The 16,751-nt window shown below is 52.3% G+C and overlaps 9 protein-coding genes across 9 annotated transcripts; 8 read left to right on the top strand and 1 right to left on the bottom strand.

Annotated features, from left to right (window-relative positions):
- Positions 1-2,093: 2,093 nt before the first annotated feature.
- Positions 2,094-4,025, top strand: GLOTRDRAFT_76332 (uncharacterized protein). Its single transcript, XM_007868005.1, has 4 exons — positions 2,094-2,205; positions 2,260-2,926; positions 2,988-3,556; positions 3,607-4,025. Exons 1-3 carry the CDS (start codon positions 2,136-2,138, stop codon positions 3,538-3,540), a joined length of 1,290 nt encoding a protein of 429 aa, XP_007866196.1. The 5' UTR covers positions 2,094-2,135; the 3' UTR covers positions 3,541-3,556; positions 3,607-4,025.
- Positions 4,026-5,741: 1,716 nt separating this feature from the next.
- On the top strand, positions 5,742-6,032 carry GLOTRDRAFT_27766 (uncharacterized protein; the record flags this gene model as incomplete). Its single annotated transcript, XM_007867890.1, has 2 exons — positions 5,742-5,841; positions 5,908-6,032. Coding segments are annotated over 2 exons (225 nt in total), but the record flags the coding sequence as incomplete, so codon positions are not given.
- Positions 6,033-6,733: 701 nt separating this feature from the next.
- GLOTRDRAFT_129320 (uncharacterized protein) lies at positions 6,734-7,909 on the bottom strand (the record flags this gene model as incomplete). The annotated part of the gene is made up of 9 exons (XM_007868006.1): positions 6,734-6,797; positions 6,852-6,953; positions 7,017-7,065; positions 7,114-7,183; positions 7,240-7,320; positions 7,379-7,518; positions 7,578-7,707; positions 7,756-7,795; positions 7,854-7,909. The coding sequence occupies 9 exons, from the start codon at positions 7,907-7,909 to the stop codon at positions 6,734-6,736; spliced, it is 732 nt and encodes a 243-aa protein (XP_007866197.1).
- A 592-nt stretch (positions 7,910-8,501) lies between these two features.
- GLOTRDRAFT_129321 (uncharacterized protein) lies at positions 8,502-10,231 on the top strand (the record flags this gene model as incomplete). The annotated part of the gene is made up of 3 exons (XM_007868007.1): positions 8,502-8,523; positions 8,578-8,779; positions 9,991-10,231. 3 exons carry the CDS (start codon positions 8,502-8,504, stop codon positions 10,229-10,231), a joined length of 465 nt encoding a protein of 154 aa, XP_007866198.1.
- A 780-nt stretch (positions 10,232-11,011) lies between these two features.
- Positions 11,012-11,978, top strand: GLOTRDRAFT_121375 (uncharacterized protein; the record flags this gene model as incomplete). The annotated part of the gene is made up of 2 exons (XM_007868008.1): positions 11,012-11,519; positions 11,577-11,978. The coding sequence occupies 2 exons, from the start codon at positions 11,012-11,014 to the stop codon at positions 11,903-11,905; spliced, it is 837 nt and encodes a 278-aa protein (XP_007866199.1). The 3' UTR covers positions 11,906-11,978.
- Positions 11,979-13,847: 1,869 nt separating this feature from the next.
- Positions 13,848-14,317, top strand: GLOTRDRAFT_12318 (uncharacterized protein; the record flags this gene model as incomplete). The annotated part of the gene is made up of 3 exons (XM_007867875.1): positions 13,848-13,910; positions 13,972-14,061; positions 14,204-14,317. Coding segments are annotated over 3 exons (267 nt in total), but the record flags the coding sequence as incomplete, so codon positions are not given.
- A 241-nt stretch (positions 14,318-14,558) lies between these two features.
- GLOTRDRAFT_11662 (uncharacterized protein) lies at positions 14,559-14,920 on the top strand (the record flags this gene model as incomplete). The annotated part of the gene is made up of 3 exons (XM_007867874.1): positions 14,559-14,611; positions 14,670-14,722; positions 14,784-14,920. Coding segments are annotated over 3 exons (243 nt in total), but the record flags the coding sequence as incomplete, so codon positions are not given.
- A 181-nt stretch (positions 14,921-15,101) lies between these two features.
- Positions 15,102-15,430, top strand: GLOTRDRAFT_42071 (uncharacterized protein; the record flags this gene model as incomplete). The annotated part of the gene is made up of 2 exons (XM_007867927.1): positions 15,102-15,231; positions 15,300-15,430. The coding sequence occupies 2 exons, from the start codon at positions 15,102-15,104 to the stop codon at positions 15,428-15,430; spliced, it is 261 nt and encodes an 86-aa protein (XP_007866118.1).
- A 154-nt stretch (positions 15,431-15,584) lies between these two features.
- GLOTRDRAFT_138746 (uncharacterized protein) lies at positions 15,585-16,263 on the top strand. Its single transcript, XM_007868009.1, has 2 exons — positions 15,585-15,773; positions 15,831-16,263. Exons 1-2 carry the CDS (start codon positions 15,728-15,730, stop codon positions 16,133-16,135), a joined length of 351 nt encoding a protein of 116 aa, XP_007866200.1. The 5' UTR covers positions 15,585-15,727; the 3' UTR covers positions 16,136-16,263.
- The last annotated feature ends 488 nt before the right edge of the window (positions 16,264-16,751 follow it).

A 16,751-nucleotide genomic window follows, 5' to 3' on the forward strand; every position in this document is an offset into this window, starting at 1 on the left:
TAGTGAAGGCAGATGAAGATACATAACCGATCGGCGTGGAGAACAGTTTGGCATGAATATATGCGGAAGGACCACCAGGGTAGTTTCGGCATACAACAAAGGCAAGGTACGTCGAGTATGAGTGCAGAACGAGATACGTGGTTCCAAGCCGGAACAGGACCGAAGTGAAAGTCAGGTACAGAATCATCCTCCGGCGACCAAAGTGACTTTTAGCTATCCAGAGACGCAGAATTAGAAAGACCGACATGAAGCCATAAGCAACGCCCAGCACCGTGCTAGGCTGAGCAAAGTGAGTTCATCCACACACACTTCATGCTTGGCGTCATTCATGCTGGCTTCTCGACGTAGCGGGTGGGCTGGTGAGAGTTCCGAGGGAGTCTGGGGATGCGAACAAATAAGTAGCGCGAGCCGTAGCTGGAGTCCCCAGGCCTCTGAATACACTAGACACCATAGTGGGGCCGCCCTCGTTCGCCCTAATGTCTGAGATATAGCATCTGTTCGCGCACGCGCCGGTGGTAAGATTACAGACGCCAAACATGACCCTTTGGGAGAAGCACATCCTCGAGGAGACACGAAAAAAGAGTACCTCCATGGTATTGGCTTCCACGCATCATTGGGTGAACAAGAGCAGACGGGGCTGGCATGCGGAGTGGCGCTGCCTCACTAATATTCACGGGTTAAGCGTGAATATCGGAGTTGATGTGCTGACACATATTAACAATGGCCCACCGCGAAATCCCCTTGGCGTCATCTTAGAAGAGCTGTACTGGACTGCTACTCACCGTCTATTACTCCTCCTGATCATGGATTTGTCGGGGCCGATTTGTGGTCCGGCTCAGAGCTGCGTTTGGCCACAGCGTCCAAGTATAGCCCTGAGTCATGCACGCCATGGAGCTACAATCGATGACCACTTTGGCAACGGACTTTGTGGTACAACCGGAGAACAGACACTGACCCAGCAGAGATATCGTGGAAGGTGAGACGGGCGCTTCGCATTGTCCAGGGAGATGTAGCAGTTTGAAGCGTGATCCATATCCTGGGCGGTCACTGATATCACCGCCCGAACCGGATAACGAGGAACCTGATAGATATTCGAGGCGCATTGACGTTTGGGAGACGGGTCAGATAGAAACCTGCTACAAGCGCCCAGAACTATCGCGAGTTCCATGCATAGCTTTGGTAGCATCTTTGTTGCGTGTTTGATCGTCCTGCAATGTCAAAATACGGCTCGAACTACGGATTTGTCGGGAAACCCTTGGGAACGTGGTTACCATCAATAACAAGACAGAACAGCGGTGCGGAAGTACTGATACAGTCACCATACTTCATGCTGTGACAACCTGTAGAACAGCGGAAGACTAAGCCGAAAGATGGGAAAGGTAAGCGTGGACTACCCTTGTGCGTTAAAAGAGACATGACAGTAAAGACCGACGCACCTCCAAGGTATTTGCCGAGTCTAAGAGAGTGGAGAGGTCAGCGAGCTCAGTTTGCTCGAAGCTGTCTCACAGTGTACCTCGAAGAGATCGCTGAGTCGCTTTCAAAATTATGGATGGGCAGGAGACATCGCTTCGAGCCTCCGACTAAATTCGCACATCGTGCACAATCAAAAGTCGTACGGGAGGAACGACTCGGATCTGTCGCATAAGCATGGGCGTAGCCAGGAAGTACGTATAAGGGAACATCGATATCATCCATCTGGCTCTTCCAAGTCCTATCCGCGGCGCTGCATCTCAAAAATACAATGCTGGAGTAAGCTGAATGAGAATCGGTGGGACTGGATGATCCACACAATTGATGTCTCTTTCAGTTGTCCATGAAGCTCTTTAAAAATTGACAGCCGGTGCGATATCAGTTTTTAAGAGGGAGATTGGCGCTTTTAGAGTAGTTACAATCCTGACTCAAGCGAGGAAAGGTACAAAAGACAAAGATGGTCAATGACGGCGGTCCAGTGCCACAAGTCATGTAAATGTAAGCGTTAACGCTTGTATGGATGTGGCGGAGTGTTGGGGGTTCACCATGCCGTGACCGGCTTTCTCCGGAGGTACGCAGCGGACTCGGGACACCCTCCATCTCAACTGTCTCCTGCTCGCCGTGTCTGCCTGAACCGCCTGAGCCGTCCCCAGTCATCCGAGTCGATGGGTCTTTCCGGACGAAAAGAAAAGCAGAGGATTCCTCACGACCCGAGGAACTTATCCTGGGCAGACAGTGAGTCCGACGGGTAGTGAAATGAAAGAGTCGTTCGATCGGTTTGACCTCTAGATGCTGCCAAGTTCGGCCAGGCGTATCTGCAAAAGTTCGGATGGGACACCTCAAAAGGCCTCGGGGCCAACTCGGATGGCCGGACGTCACATATCAAGGTCTCGCAGAAGCTGGACATGATGGGTATCGGCGCGCAGCACCAGAAGGACCCGAACGGGATTGCTTGGAAGCAGAATAACGATTTCGAGCGGTTACTACGGCGGCTGAATGCGTCTGGTGACGAAGCTGGCGCTTTGGACGACGAGAATGCAGTTGGGACGAAGGTGGCAGGTTTTGCGAAGGCAGGTAATGAGCAAGAGACCGAGGAGGTGGGAGAGAAACGGAAGACACGGGACGAGGATGACGGGCAGGAAAAGCGGAAAAAGAAAAAGAAGAGGCGGGCGGACGACGAGTCAGTGGGGGTGGACAAAGGCTCAGAGGTTGAGGCTAGCGAGAACGAGGGACACAGTGCGGAGAAAAGGGAGGAGAGAAGAAAGCGGGATAAGGAAGGGAAACGTGAAAAGTCTGGTAAGAAACGCAAGGAGAAGAAAGAGAAGAAGGGAGAGCGTGAAGGAGAGACCGAGGGGGGAACGGCAGACATGGATGAGAAGTCGCCTTCGACCAGTGCCTCGTCCTCAAGCACGGCACCAGTCTCGGAGAAGAAGGCTGGTTCAGTCCGGCCTTTGGCGTACGTTCTATAACGCTTGCCTACTATAAGTGAGGGCTCACATAGCACTCGTCACTTGCAGCCATCGCGCCCGTCTCATACGGCACAAGAGGATGGCCTATCAGGACGCCGCCGCAGTCTCCGAAATCTTGGGTCTGTCACGATCCGCTTCGATGACCGCGTCTCAGTCACCTATGACGCCTGCTGAAGTCGACTCTGTTCTCTCCCCGAATGTCGATACCCTGCACCTACTCACGACATCGTCCAAGAGCGTTATGGACTACTTTAAGGAAAAGTTGCTCGCTAAATCTGGGACGCCTACTCCGACCGGTTCTCGCCCTGATACCCCTCTCAATGCTGGGATTGGGATGGCGAGGAGAGACGAGGACGACGCGGCTCCTCGGATGGGACTCGGAGGTGCCAAGTCGATGATGTCGATGTTCACTTCGGCATCCTCGTCTGTCCCTCTTTCGCACGAACCTTCAGGTGACGACCAAGATTCCGTCCCTCGTTCCCCTGTGACAGACGTGGCGGGCGATGAGGACCGCGGGTCGTGCGACAAGGCGGAAGCTAAGAAAAGGAAGAAGAAGGATAAAAAGGAAAAGAAAAACAAGCAGAGGCGAGAGCATTCTTAGATGCTTGTGGAAACGGGTATAACCCCGTGTACATTCCTGCTGGCCGTCTGTTCATCTTTTTTCTAGGTTTTATTTTGTATAGACCATACCCTCCCAGCTTGTCGATTCTGGACCCACCCTGATGACAGCGCTTCGCCATACCACGCGGGTCGAGTCTCTCGAAGTTATGTCTCCTGTCCGTTTTTTGGTCTGAGATGTGCCCCTCACGAACCGTCGCGAATCTCACATTTTCGAGGCATCTGTCGGTTATTGCGAAGGCGACCTTCGGTTTGTCGGACATGGTTAGTGAGCGCCCTGTGGTGCAGAGTGGCAACTTTCCTACACAGAAGGCCTTTGTGGTCTGAGTTCCGGGCGTAAGCTATCGTGGCTGACCCCTCATTGTGTTGGTCAATATATGCGAGGCAGCACGACGCTTTCAGTAATTCCTTGCTGCGTTCAAGCGCTACACTGCTATATGACATTGGGAGTACACACCCTTCCTCTCACTGTCTCGGCACACATATTGGATGACTGAACCGTGACCTCAGCACTGACAACTGTTCGCTTTTCTGCTTCCCCTCATGGATGCTATTGGGCTGCTTATCAGGTGGCTTCAGGTGACTATCGAGGTGTTGGGTTATCCTGCTTTCACTTCAACTCGCAGAAGGCTTTCCTCGAAAGAAAGGCATGTCACGGTTGTTGTTGTGTGCTCCTGAGTCTCGCGGGGGACGTCCGTACGGTGGGCAGCTTCAATCATAGTTTGGCCTACAAGGATGGTCGAGCAGGGAATGACGCCTTGCTCGCTATGCATGGTGCTTGCATCGGTTATGAGGAGCTCGTCACGTGGTTTGATATGGCGCATCCTTCAGATTAGGGTCATGTTGTCTAACGCCTGTTTGTGTCCTATACCAGGTTTCTCGGAATTCGAGACGGACGACGATATCAGGGACGTGCTTCGCATGGATTCCGACCAATCTGCTATGCCCACCCTAGAAGATGTGATGCTCTGCCAACTCACTTGCCATTCTATCTCTGCTCGCACTAATATTTGCTTTCCGCATTGCTACACAAAGTTTGTTTCTGATATTAGATGATTGATTGCAGCCCCACTGACATACCACGAGTTTGATTTATAGCTATACTTAGATGTCGTGACCAAACGCCGATGAAAGGCGGGGAAGGAGGAATAGAAGGTGGGTAGCAAACAAGCACACCTATTCTCATTGACGTTGAGATGACACCGAGGGGAATTAGCGGTAGGTCATCGTCAACATGTGTTGCCATATCACCTCCGACGACGCAAGGTACACGTGAAGGCAGTCCCCACTCCGCGTCAGCGCTCCTCCCATCTTCTCCTGTTCATCGAACATTTTGTAGAAGCACACACTACTCCAGCCATTCAAAATTCTTCCCATCTGCCCGAGAATCTGCTTCTCAATGATCATCATTACTTCTTTAGCATGGGTACTGACGCTGGAAGTATTCTTAGGTTTCAGCCCTCCGGCTATTTATTTGTTTGCATCCTCGAACGTGAACTGGGTCGCTCACCAGCCAACCCCGTCACGTACATCCAGAAGTCCACATGAATGAAACCAAGTATGAAATGCGTGTGGATGCTCTCTCTCTGCTCGGACCCAGCACGGTTCTTGACGCTGCCTATGGCTTCATGTCCCTCTTGTTCTCGTTCTGCTTTTACTATCTCTGGATAGCAATAAGTCGTTTCGGTCTCCACATGGTGTCCTTATACCTGGCCTACATTTCGGTCATGTTCCTGGCTGGGACCACGTATCTCATTATATCTACGTACACGGTGTACATGGCCTTCATCGTACACCCAAACTACCCTGCGGGTTCTTCAGCGTATATCCACACCGAGCCATTCTCTACGCCGATAGGTATTGCACGTACCACGGCCTTCGCAATCACGAGCCTCCTGGCTGATGGGTTGATGGTACGTGTGAGTAATGTTCATTATGCACCGTCCTCACCCTGTCCTGTTCAGCTGTGGCGCTTGATTATCTTCTACAGCCATGCCAGGTATGGAAAATGGATTGTGGCAGGGGCGTGCACTCTATATTCAGGCGTGCTTGGCATGTATCTGCATATTTAGCTCGGTATCACCTGTCTAATCCGAGTTCGTCCCAGTTACGGGAGTCGCCACAGTTGTAGAGACCTCGCTTCCAGGTAGATCCATCTACTCTGGAGCCGCCACGGATGTCGGTCTGTCGTACTGGGTGCTCTCGGTGATCCATACGATCTTAGCCACGCTCCTGATCGTGTCTCGAGTGTTGATTGTCCGATGGCGGACAAAGGACCTGTTAGGTATCCCAAGATATGATCGGCGGAAAACAAGTATCTCAGACTGACCGTATGTGTTCTGCTCATCAGGTGAATCTCAGTCGGCACTATATGTTAGCGTCGCGACCATGATGGTCGAATCGTCGTCTCTCTACTCTGCTACAGTGCTAACCTTCTTGGTTGCGTACGTTTTACACCACCCGGCGCAGTACATCATGATACACTTACTGTCGCAAGTCCAGGTGGGGACCCATGATCCTTGCCTTTCCTCTCGGGTTTCGCTGACAGTGCTTCAGAAAATAGCTCCGTTCCTTATCATATTTCGAGTGGCTCGCGGCAGGGCCTGGCAAGCCACGACCTCAGGAGCGCTCGTGTCGACCTTCTCAGCCTCCCCGCAACGAAGTGAAGAGGCATCTCGAGGTCCGACTGCGTATCCGATTGGTCTTGGCATAGTGACACCTTCTGCTCGCGGCCAGCTTGGCCAGCTAAAGTGTTCCGCGTCTAGTGAGCTATCCTCTGACTGAGTTGCACAGTAGACATAGCGTGTCCCCTTGCTGTTGGACATATATCGCTTCTCGAACCACTATTACATGTCAAGCACATTGTAGCAGGACTTCCCGGGTTCGCTGTTTCTTGCCTCCCCTTTCAACTACTTTCCGGAGGGTTGCGTGCGCACTACCGATACGAGCATGACTTGAAGCTGTCTGGCTTCGTAACAGATCGTCCTTTATGCCCGCAGATGACATTCACACTCACTTGCGACTCCTTTGCCACAAGACCAGTCGCAAGATGTCTACGCCGTGAGGGTATGATATTACTTAGGAGAAAAACGTGGGGGCAATACGAGTATTTTACGCTGGCATTAAGAGAACACCAAGAATCCACTGCAGCCTATGATCCAATCTCAGCAGTGATTCTACTCCGCGCTTTCCAACCTCACTTCGCGAGTTATGGGATCAAAGGGTGCAAACTGCCATACCCTTGAATACGTAGATATGTAAACTGCGCATTTACGATAAATCGGACCAACTTACCCCTCATACGCTTTCAGTATGGCTCGGAGCTTCGCCTCGCCGTCCTCCGGGGACGGCGGCCAGTATTGTGACGTTGCAGGATCGTGATGCGCGAAGATATATCTGAAGCAAAATCAGCACCTTGAACGCAAAACACCTCGAGATTAGAGGCAGCACAGCACGTACGGTACCAGAAAGGCCAGTTGGGTATTATCTCCAAGGGATTTCATACTTTCTGCAAGAATGGTGAGCGAACGGTGAAAGCGGGGACGTGGGTTAGTACCTTGGACCATTTCCTTGATTGCATGAGGTGAGAAGTGCTTTCGGAGTTTCTCAGGACGGATAGCTTCAATCTGAGAAAATAAGAATTAAGGGTACGTGAGGAGCTCGACAGGCTCTAGGCCTTTACCTGAGTCCTCATTTGCTTGACCATCTTTGGGCCAAAGGCCAGGCATTCGCGAACAGACATGGCAGAGTATATCTCAGGATTCTGGCCATTTGTGACCTGCTCAAGCTGACGCGCTAATAAAAAGACACCCCATGCATACCTCTGTATAGCCTTGCACGATAGTGCGCAGACGTTCGAGGGACTCCTGAAAAATCTGTGTGTCGGGATTGCATGCCCCCGACAAGATGACTTCCAGAGACTCCCCGGATTCTGTACAACGCTTGAAGAATCGGGAGTCGCCTAAATCTGGAGTATCAGACCCGCGGGTTATGGATGCATGCATAGTCATGATATTTTACCTTGAAAATGCGCCCTCATGAGATTGCAGAACAAGCTCACGTACGATAGATAGTCTTTGAACGACGGATGAGACGAGCCGATTTCGCCAGCAATCTGGTGGATATTATTCATCCCTCGGATCAAGGTATTCTGGGGGGATGGTCAGTCTCGGAGTCGTATAACGCCAGCAGTAACGACCTTCATCAAGGACATTAACTGTGGCACCAGCTCAAATGGACTATGTTATATTTGATCAGTGTCACAGAACACCAGGGGCAAGAAAAGAATAAACTGACTCCTTCGCATCTAGGTCGCCCGGCCAGACAGGCAAAGTGTCGAGCGGGAAAGACATGTTGACGATGAAGAAGTAATATGGCGAACGGGAATGTGTAAATGAGAGGATGCACGCGTCGTACCGCTCCCTTTATACTTACGACAAGTGGCGATGCCACAGCGCACAAAGAAGTGTGGCTCGGTGGCTGTGGGCGTCCCATAGTGATCGAACAAAGAACCATTGTGATATGTAGGAATCATCCCTAAAGGTTTTCAGACATATGGAGTGGCTTATCGCTGATAGTTGACATTCTTTCGCCAGAGGTCTCTCTCCGTGCTTTGTCGGTAAACGATGGGCTGAGAGCGTTTTTCAGTCATTCACGCTGTATTCACGACTGTCCGACTGTCCCACCTGGAAGCAAAGCACCATTCAGGATTGAGCGAATAGGTAAATCGGTGACAAGATATCATACTTGATCATCTCCTCCATGAAGGACGGTTCTAAATTTAGCGCGATGGTACGGAGGAAGCTCCGGTCCATTCATAGTGAGATACAATGACGGGTCACTCTCCCAGGGAGCTGAGTGGTATAAAGATACCTTCCCTGACACTGGCTGTGACCCACTGACATCTCCTAGCTGTCCCCACATACTTCGAAGTCGATCAACAACATGAGTTTCCTCTCTGACCTCGGTGAGCGTCCTGGTCCAATGCACCGACCTGTACTCTAGGCTAATTGAATCGTAGCAAACGATGTCGAAAACCTGCCAGACGATGCCGCTCGCATGACCGGCGAAGGCGTCGGTGACGTTGAGAGTATCCCCCAGGACGCCGTTCGAGACGTACAAGATATTCCACAAGATGTCGACAGGAGCGTCGACAATGCCGCAACCGATGTGGGGGATACAGTGGGAGATGTGCAGAGGTTCGACAACGGGGTGGACAATTCGTACGACCAAGGGAGAAACGAGGGGAGATATGGAAACTGACGAGACGGCATGGCTGGGATAGCCGTGGATGACAAACGTTGATGTATGAGTACTGCGCGGAAGACGGCGGAATACGATGAAACAGAGCTTTCGTCGGTGTCCTCTTCTGAGTCTGACTGGAGGCATTGAAGGATCGCCCGATCCGCAACTGCTCCAGGCTAGTCCTAACCTCCAAGTGCATACGGCGTACAAGCTATGATACTCGGGAGGGTTACAAGACCGCTTGTCAGACCATCAGGATAAGTATGGGGGGAATGAATGAGGCGCGTCACCAGGATGAACATATCCAGCGGGGAGACACGGCGATGCGACATATGCATATGCAAGACCACCTGAGGCCAGTAACATCATTTGCCTATACGACTCCATCGGCGTGAGCCAGCAGTCACCATAGCGATGGGAGAAAGAAGCAATGCGCTGGAGCCCGTGCGGGTCCAGCGGATCCGGGATACTTCCTCGTGAGGTAGCGTCGATACGCTCAGGCAGAAAATGTTTTGCTTTAGACGATGTAGTTTCTGGGAGCACCCAGGCCGATGGCCATAACCCGATAGATTACCTAGAATTCATAGTCAATTAGAATGGAGGCATAGAGGCCAATAGGAGTCGTACATACTCGGCCGTGTGCCCACAACGGTTCTAAATATAGCGCAAACCTAAGAAACAAAGCCCCAACTCTTGCAGCGGTGGATACCCTAGGTAATCATGACGGTGCACCATGATTTCTCGGGGATCTGGGAGGTAATAGAGAGTATTTGCAGGAGGCGAAGTCAACTTTAGCTATCTGATCTGACACGAGATCTTAGGCGAAGTGAAAACAGCAGTGGTGCGCGTCGGAGCCATTCGCGGAAAAAGCTGGGGATACATTGGAAACTCTGACACAGCATATTACCCTATACGTAGGTATACACCCAATGCTAACGGGTAGGTGGTGCAGAATATCATATTTTTGGTGTTTGTGGTGCATTCGCATTATCCGAAGTGGGCTGTCTGCTAAGCGGAAAAAGTGTCCACTTTGCCTCCTGCAAATACTCTCTAATAAGTGCACGAGACAGGATCACTACCTTGCAGTAGCAATCTCTCCAACACCTATTCCACACTCACATTAGCATATCATTCTCTTCAACTCAGTGCGTAGCCTAGGAGAACCAGCTCAAAATCACGGCTAACACAGATATCGTCTTACAGATATGGCAGACACAGCAGCACGCATAGCCGGTCAGGGCGTCGGCGACGCCGAGCGGGCGCCACAAGACGCCGAGCGCGATGTCCAGAACATCCCGCAGGACGTCGATACAGGGGCACAGAATGCGGCGCAAGACGTCGGAGACGCGGTGGGAGATGCGCAGAGGTTCGATAATGGGGTCGACAATTCGTACGATCAGGGGAGGAACCAGGGCCAGTCCGGGAATTAAGCCGGGACGTGCAGAGATGTGCTACTAGTCTATCGGAGGGATACCTGAATGTATGAGTAGCGCGTCGCGGAGGGGACGCAATGCGGAGAAGCATCATATATGAACAACCAATCTTGGTCCAGAAGTCACCTTTCAATATCTGCGCTCGCCGAGCATGAATGAAGAGTGGCGAGATTCTGACGTACCCTGCCTGTCTCTGGCTGATAACGCGATGCACAGCATGCGCGGGCATGGGTAGCCTATCACTTCATCGGTGGGAGGCACCCTGACACGGCAGCCAATCACTTCCGGGCAAAGAGCATCCGCCACAGCCGCCTTGTGAAGGCCAACTGCTCGGTGCCGCAGCTTCTAGCTTCCTCAAGGCAGTTGTCTTAGACAGAGCATTGTTTGAACACTGGAACATCCCGCCGCGTTCCAGCAGCAAAGGGTATATGACTTCACGCAGACTCTAGACAAACAATACAGTCAGTCTGAGATTTGACCCCTAGATTTGACCCCGAAACATCCGTCAGTACACGTATCAGTGACGCTTTTCCTGCCATATCGCCTCACCAATCGCGGGCTCGCAGTGAAGGAAACGCCTAGCAACGCGAGGATACTGCCATTCGCAGGTGAACAAGGCAGAGGTGAGTCCAGTGCGAGCGATCTCCGAGTATCCAAAAATAGCACAATTACGCGCCACGCAGCCTTGCCCATCCAGGACAGATCTCCCTGGACGGCCGAGGTGCAATAAATAGGCGGATGTACTCGGAGAGCCCTCCCCCATCTACCCATCACACAATGAACTTCGTCACCAACCTCATCGAAGAGTTCGCCGAGAAGAAACTCCACTCTGGCTCTGGCGCAGGCTCGCAGCCGCAGTCACAGTACCAACAATCATATCAGCAGCAGGGCGGCGGAGGGTACAGCAATGCTGGCAGTGCGCCACGAGTGCCGCCGCCGTGGGTGGCGCGCTGGGATGAGCCCGCCCAGCGATGGATATACATAAATGAGGCAACGGGTGAACGTACCTTCGAGTATCCAGGGGGCGGTGGGCAAGGTGGATATTATGGGGGTGGCGGAGGTTCACGGGAGGAATATTATGGAGGAGGGGGTGCATATGGAGGTCAAGGTGGATACGGCGGGCAAGGCGGGTACGGGGGTCAAGGCGGATACGGAGGAGAGAGCTACGAGCAGTCCAGTCGAAATTCTGGGGGAGGTGGACATAGTGGGCTCATGTACGGCGCTGCAGGCGCAGCGGCGGGGCTCGCGGGTGGTGTGTTACTCGACCACGAGGCGCACAACGTCGGTACGTAGCGTCCTCAGCAAGCTAAACAGTGAAGCTTCACTGACTGAACCTTCTCAGAGAACGACTGGGATCGTGACAAGTATCGCGTAGAGAACGATGTTGAAAACTTCCCGGACAACGCAGCGCGATGGACGGGCGACAAGGTCGGAGAGGTGGAGGACATACCGCAAGATGTTGCCTACGACTACGACAGGGCGAAGTACGGCGCCGAGAACACGTTCGATAACGGGATTCGGGACGTGGAAGACATCCCTCAGGATATCGGGCGCGGCGTCGATGATGCCGCTGGGTGGGTAGGAGATGGCGTGGGTGATGTCGAGAGGTTCGATAATGGGATAGAGAACTCTTATGACCAGGGCAGAGATGAGGCACGGTATGACTACTGAGCGGGATGATGTCTAGTCGGGCGTACTTGTACTACGTTAGCTGTTGTGTACATGAAACGAACATGTTTCCATGACCAGCCCCAGAGCCAATATCCGAGGAAGGTTGTCAATGCCCGTAGCTATAGCCATAAGGAAACGTGCAGTGGATGAGCTCTTCAAGCATATTTCGCAATATGCTCTGTAGAAATCATTCACAGCACATTTCGCACTCAGGCCGAGCACAGCTGTTTCGTAGCTCCCCTAATACGGCATGCCAGAAAATCAGAATACGGTGGCAAGCTTCAGACGTAGCGAGACCACTTGGAGACGCAGCAGCTAACGACCAAAGAGAGGAAGGAGCATGAGGATTGAGCGGAGGAAAAACAAGACACTGGCGCGTCAACCGAGTGCTCGGGAAGATCCGGGCACCTGGACACTTCAACGTTGTGGCTCTGAGTCTTTCAAAGTTTATACACTATGTGTGTCGATCTGATACCTATTATATTATTTATTAGACAGGTCATAGTCAGGGATCGCTTCACCTCCGAGCGACTGGGGCCCACTGGCAGGACTCGGAAGCCTTTCCATCTCTCCGCAGTACTTCGGTACAGAGAAATAACGAGGACTGGTAGCAGACACCAGGACTTCACAAACGCAGAATGCTAGTGTATAGACGCAATTGTCACCAAGAGTGTACGTGCAGTGGATAGCTCTTTCGGTAGCGACACCTTGAGCGTACCCTCGTCTCCGGATGGCAAACCCCAGAGCGGACAGTTGCGACTCAAAGTGACCGATACCAGTTGGAATTATGTAGAACGTGAATAGCTGGCATTCCGCTAATACTGCGGGCATTCTATTGAACGTGCAGGCCCAGATGAGTCGACTGAAGATTAACTTGGTCACGAACTCCCTGAATAGCAATGGAACTCATGTTCCTCTGACACAATAGGGACTTTCACTAGCCCTTATGGTATACTATCTCTTTTCAGCTAGATATGGCATTCGAGAGGCTGCTCCGCCCAATCTGATAGTCCATCTTTGCTGTTCTGCAGCCATGAGTGAGGCGACTATATACAGTCAGCGAAGGTTGACGAACCCGAGGGCGCCCTCGTGAAAGTTGATTTCGCAGAGAACGACGATATATACATCGAAAGCCCCTCGGATGGGATGGGAGGGCTACTGCTGAGGCGCGGGTCAAGCGGATGATTTGAGACTCATGTCCATCCTCATCATAGTATTCTTGCTCAACTACATCGATGTAAGCCTCCGATATTCTCTTACAAATGCATTGATTTTGAAGATATCCGTCGGCAAAGCGGCCCAACGTAGCTGCTGCAAGACTCAACGGACTGGAGAAAGATCTGCAATTGACTGGTGCAGTATTTGCGTCGGCTGATGTTCATGATAGCTAAGAGCGCATGGTAGATATTCAATACGAAGCAGTGGTCGCTATTATATAAGTTTCGTACTGCCCTCTCCAGGTCTTCTCCAATATGGTCGGTAATGATAACTTGTCTACCTGCAGACCCCTAACTATTATAAACAAGGTCTCGAGGTGAGCCTCGCAGAGGAGAAGTGAATTTTCAAGTTGAACGTACATTTCACCTTGCACGCCATCAATCTATATAGGGTTTTGGTGGTCTGCTGGGACCTAATACGCATACTGACGGGAGTGAGGGGTATAATCTTCACATGGTATTCCCCGCTGACATACTCTCTCCCTCTGGGTCTTTAGGTCACATACAACTTGCCGGTATCCGTATATGCCGCCTCATGTTGGGCGTACCTAAGGTATGTTGCTGCGCTTTTGTCGTATGGCTATGGTATCACTGACCCCAGGCTGCCCTTTACCCTGGCGCATTCTATCTCCTATCCAGCTGGTCGCCTGGTACACGAGAGGTGTCCGTATCTCAGCTCTCATGAATACATATTCCAGAAATGATGCATATGCTGGATTCCACGGGAGCACACGTTCCTCTCTGCGATTCTCTATTTTGGCTTGCTGGTATCGAGTGCCTTCGGCAGAGTATGTTCTCATATACCATCTCTGCCACAATCGGATAACACTTAGACATACCGTCGCAAAGCTCATCGCAGCGGGCGTGCTCGCCTACATGGATGAAGCTATGGGTGTCCAGCCCTGGAGATGGCCACTGCATTTTCATTCTCGCAGCGAAGTGCCTGCATTTAGCTGCACGCAGGGTGCCGTCACGATATGCGCCGGACTATTGCTATGTATACCTTGTCTTCTGTTCTCGTTCGCTTGTGGCCGCTCATCACTCATATCACTCATAGATGGGCTCTGCCTGACTACGTGAGCGGTCTAACTCGTGGAATATGCAGGGATTTATGAAGAGGCAGCCTCATAATACCCGTTGGACGTCATCTGCAGAGCGCAGGCTCGCACAGATGCGCCTGGCCGAGGACGTGGGGAGGCCGATGATGACTCGGAAAAGGCAACGTACGTCGCAATTGTTTTTCTTCCCTCCCACCGCTCATCTTCACGAGTCGCTGCACTCAGGCTGTGGGAAGGCTTACTCCTCGCGATTCGCGACATCACAGTGCACCTGTTTGCGTGGCACTGCTTCGCTAGCCTGTAGCTTCGTGGACTTCTTCCCGAGGTAAGGCACGCCAAGCTGTGTGGCGGAAGAGGGCGGCTGAGGAGCGATCACTCAGCTTGACCGCGACGCTAGGATATGGCCCTACTAAGACTCTACTGCTGGGAGCGTACGTTATAGCTGGACAACGACGGTGCACCCGCTGACGATGAAGTTTACATTTACAGTCCACCATGGGCCGTGGGAGCCGCTCTGAGCCTGCGGAATGCTCGGCACGCAAGTACGTTTTTGTTCTTTTCGCCGCCGGTGCTCCTCAAGTATTTGTTCACAGACCACGACAGACAAAACTGGAGAACGGTTCTGGCACCTCACCGTCTGGTGGTGGATCGCCATTCTCTGGTACATCGTCGGGCTGTCCACGATGCACACTGGCGCACGCTACGTCTTCCTGCATCTCCTGGCTGTTGGATACGCCGGTACGAAGCCGTGCACTTGCTCTACCTGCTCCATTGACTGGGTGGTTGCCTTCGGGGCAGGCTTCCCATTATCCTTGACCTGGGTGTCCTGCTAAGCGGTCGGTGGAGACCGGCATTGCGAGTGGTTTCGGGAACATCAGGACCTTGTAGGTTCACCTCGCTGGCTCGTGACTTCCCTTACTCATGAGCCCGCGTTCCAGAGTCGGGTCCTTCTTCTGGAAAACATCGTGGGCGTACCGCCCCGCCATGGTGACAGGGCTCGTCTCCATGCTAGTTTATATTGCGCTTTCTTTAGGTAAGCTCTTCATGTCAGGTCGTTCGTGTATCGTGCTATTGACGTTTCTGTGCGGTGATCTAGGTCTTGCTTCTGCGAGATAACAGAGAACTGGATGAAGCAGCACAAGCAGTATACCGGCGCTCAGAAGGAACGAATCGAAGAGGCGGCCAGGTGGAAAGGAATAACGTTTGAGGAGGCCATTGAGAAGAAGAGGGGGTTCAGATACCTGTACTAACGTCTGTGTTGTCTCTCCTCTATCTCCTTCCAGGAGACGGATGAACCGATTCGTGCTTACACCATCATGCTGAGGCGATCCGAACCGTCCGAATTATCCGTTCGCGACATCAGGACGTGGATGTTTCTAATAATAGCTCCTGGTAACTGGCCTCGACGTGCAGCCCGAGATCCGGGGGACAACCGTCGCCGACGTATATGAAAGATCATCCGAGTGATCCCTCGGGAGTGCCAACTCACCACTTACCTGCGACGCACCACCACTCACCTCCATCCGCCACACGAACCTGTAGAAACCATGGGCTTATTCGGTGACCTGATCGAAGAGGGAGTGGACAAAGTCGGTGAGTCGGCGAGGTTTGCCAGCTCAAGGGGATAGGGACTGACGGGTACCTCTCCAGTGAACGACGTCGAGAACTTCCCCGACAACGCCGCCCGCTGGACGGGCGAGAAGGTGGGCGAGGTCGAGAATATCCCGCAGGACGTCGAGACCGACTACGACCGCGCCAAGTACGGCGTCGAGAACACCGTCGACGACGCGGTTCAGGGTGTGGAGGACATCCCGCAGGACGTCGGGCGGGGCGTCGACGACGCGGCGAACTGGGCGGGCGAGAAGGTCGGGGATGTCGAGCGGTTTGATGATGGCGTTGAGAACGCGTACGACCAGGGACGGGATGAGACTAGGTATGGAGGAGGCAACTATTGATGCGCCTGTGCTTGTATTGCTCGCGGTTTGAAATGACTGTAACATGAACTGACTTCCATTGGTCTCTGTGATCACTCACATAAGTCTCCTGAGGCTAGTGATGTTATTGATTTATTCATTCTAGGGCATAGCATACTAGAGGCGTATAAGGTGGATTTTCATCAAGCTTACTCAACCTGCGAGGTCCTTCCTTTATGTCTTATGAAAACTATGCCTCGGAAGCATACGCTGTGAGCTAAGCGCACAGTCAGCGAAGCCCTCAGTTCTCTCCTTCACCTCAAGCTTCTTAGAGTGAACATCACCATTAAGAAGGTTCAATATCGCACATGACGCCAAAGCGCGACTAGATCTAAACGGCTCGAATCTCCAAGCATTTGTACAAAAAGACATAGAAGAAAACACGCACTCTGAGCCCAGTCTTCGATGCCAATTGAAGTTATCCCAGCTGCAGCGCTAGCAGGATACGAACATGAAGAGGCTCAGCAGCCGTGGCAAACTTGAACCGCGTCCATCGACGCGTCCCATTGGCCACACACGCGATTTTCTGAATCTCCGCAACATCGACATCAGGTCGTCGCTCGCAAGTCGACTCAGTACTTGGGATTTTTCTTCGTTG

The sequence above is a fragment of the Gloeophyllum trabeum genome (genome assembly GCF_000344685.1).
Source record: "Gloeophyllum trabeum ATCC 11539 unplaced genomic scaffold GLOTRscaffold_00007, whole genome shotgun sequence".
Lineage (NCBI taxonomy): Eukaryota > Fungi > Basidiomycota > Agaricomycetes > Gloeophyllales > Gloeophyllaceae > Gloeophyllum > Gloeophyllum trabeum.

Excerpts from the sequence above, each read along its gene's own strand:
- GLOTRDRAFT_76332 (XM_007868005.1), top strand. The coding sequence starts at position 2,136 with ATGGGTCTTTCCGGACGAAAAGAAAAGCAGAGGATTCCTCACGACCCG. Across the intron at positions 2,206-2,259 it reads GAACTTATCCTGGGCAGACA|ATGCTGCCAAGTTCGGCCAG; the intron begins GTGAGTCCGACG and ends TTTGACCTCTAG. Across the intron at positions 2,927-2,987 it reads GGTTCAGTCCGGCCTTTGGC|CCATCGCGCCCGTCTCATAC; the intron begins GTACGTTCTATA and ends CGTCACTTGCAG.
- GLOTRDRAFT_138746 (XM_007868009.1), top strand. The coding sequence starts at position 15,728 with ATGGGCTTATTCGGTGACCTGATCGAAGAGGGAGTGGACAAAGTCG. Across the intron at positions 15,774-15,830 it reads AGAGGGAGTGGACAAAGTCG|TGAACGACGTCGAGAACTTC; the intron begins GTGAGTCGGCGA and ends GTACCTCTCCAG.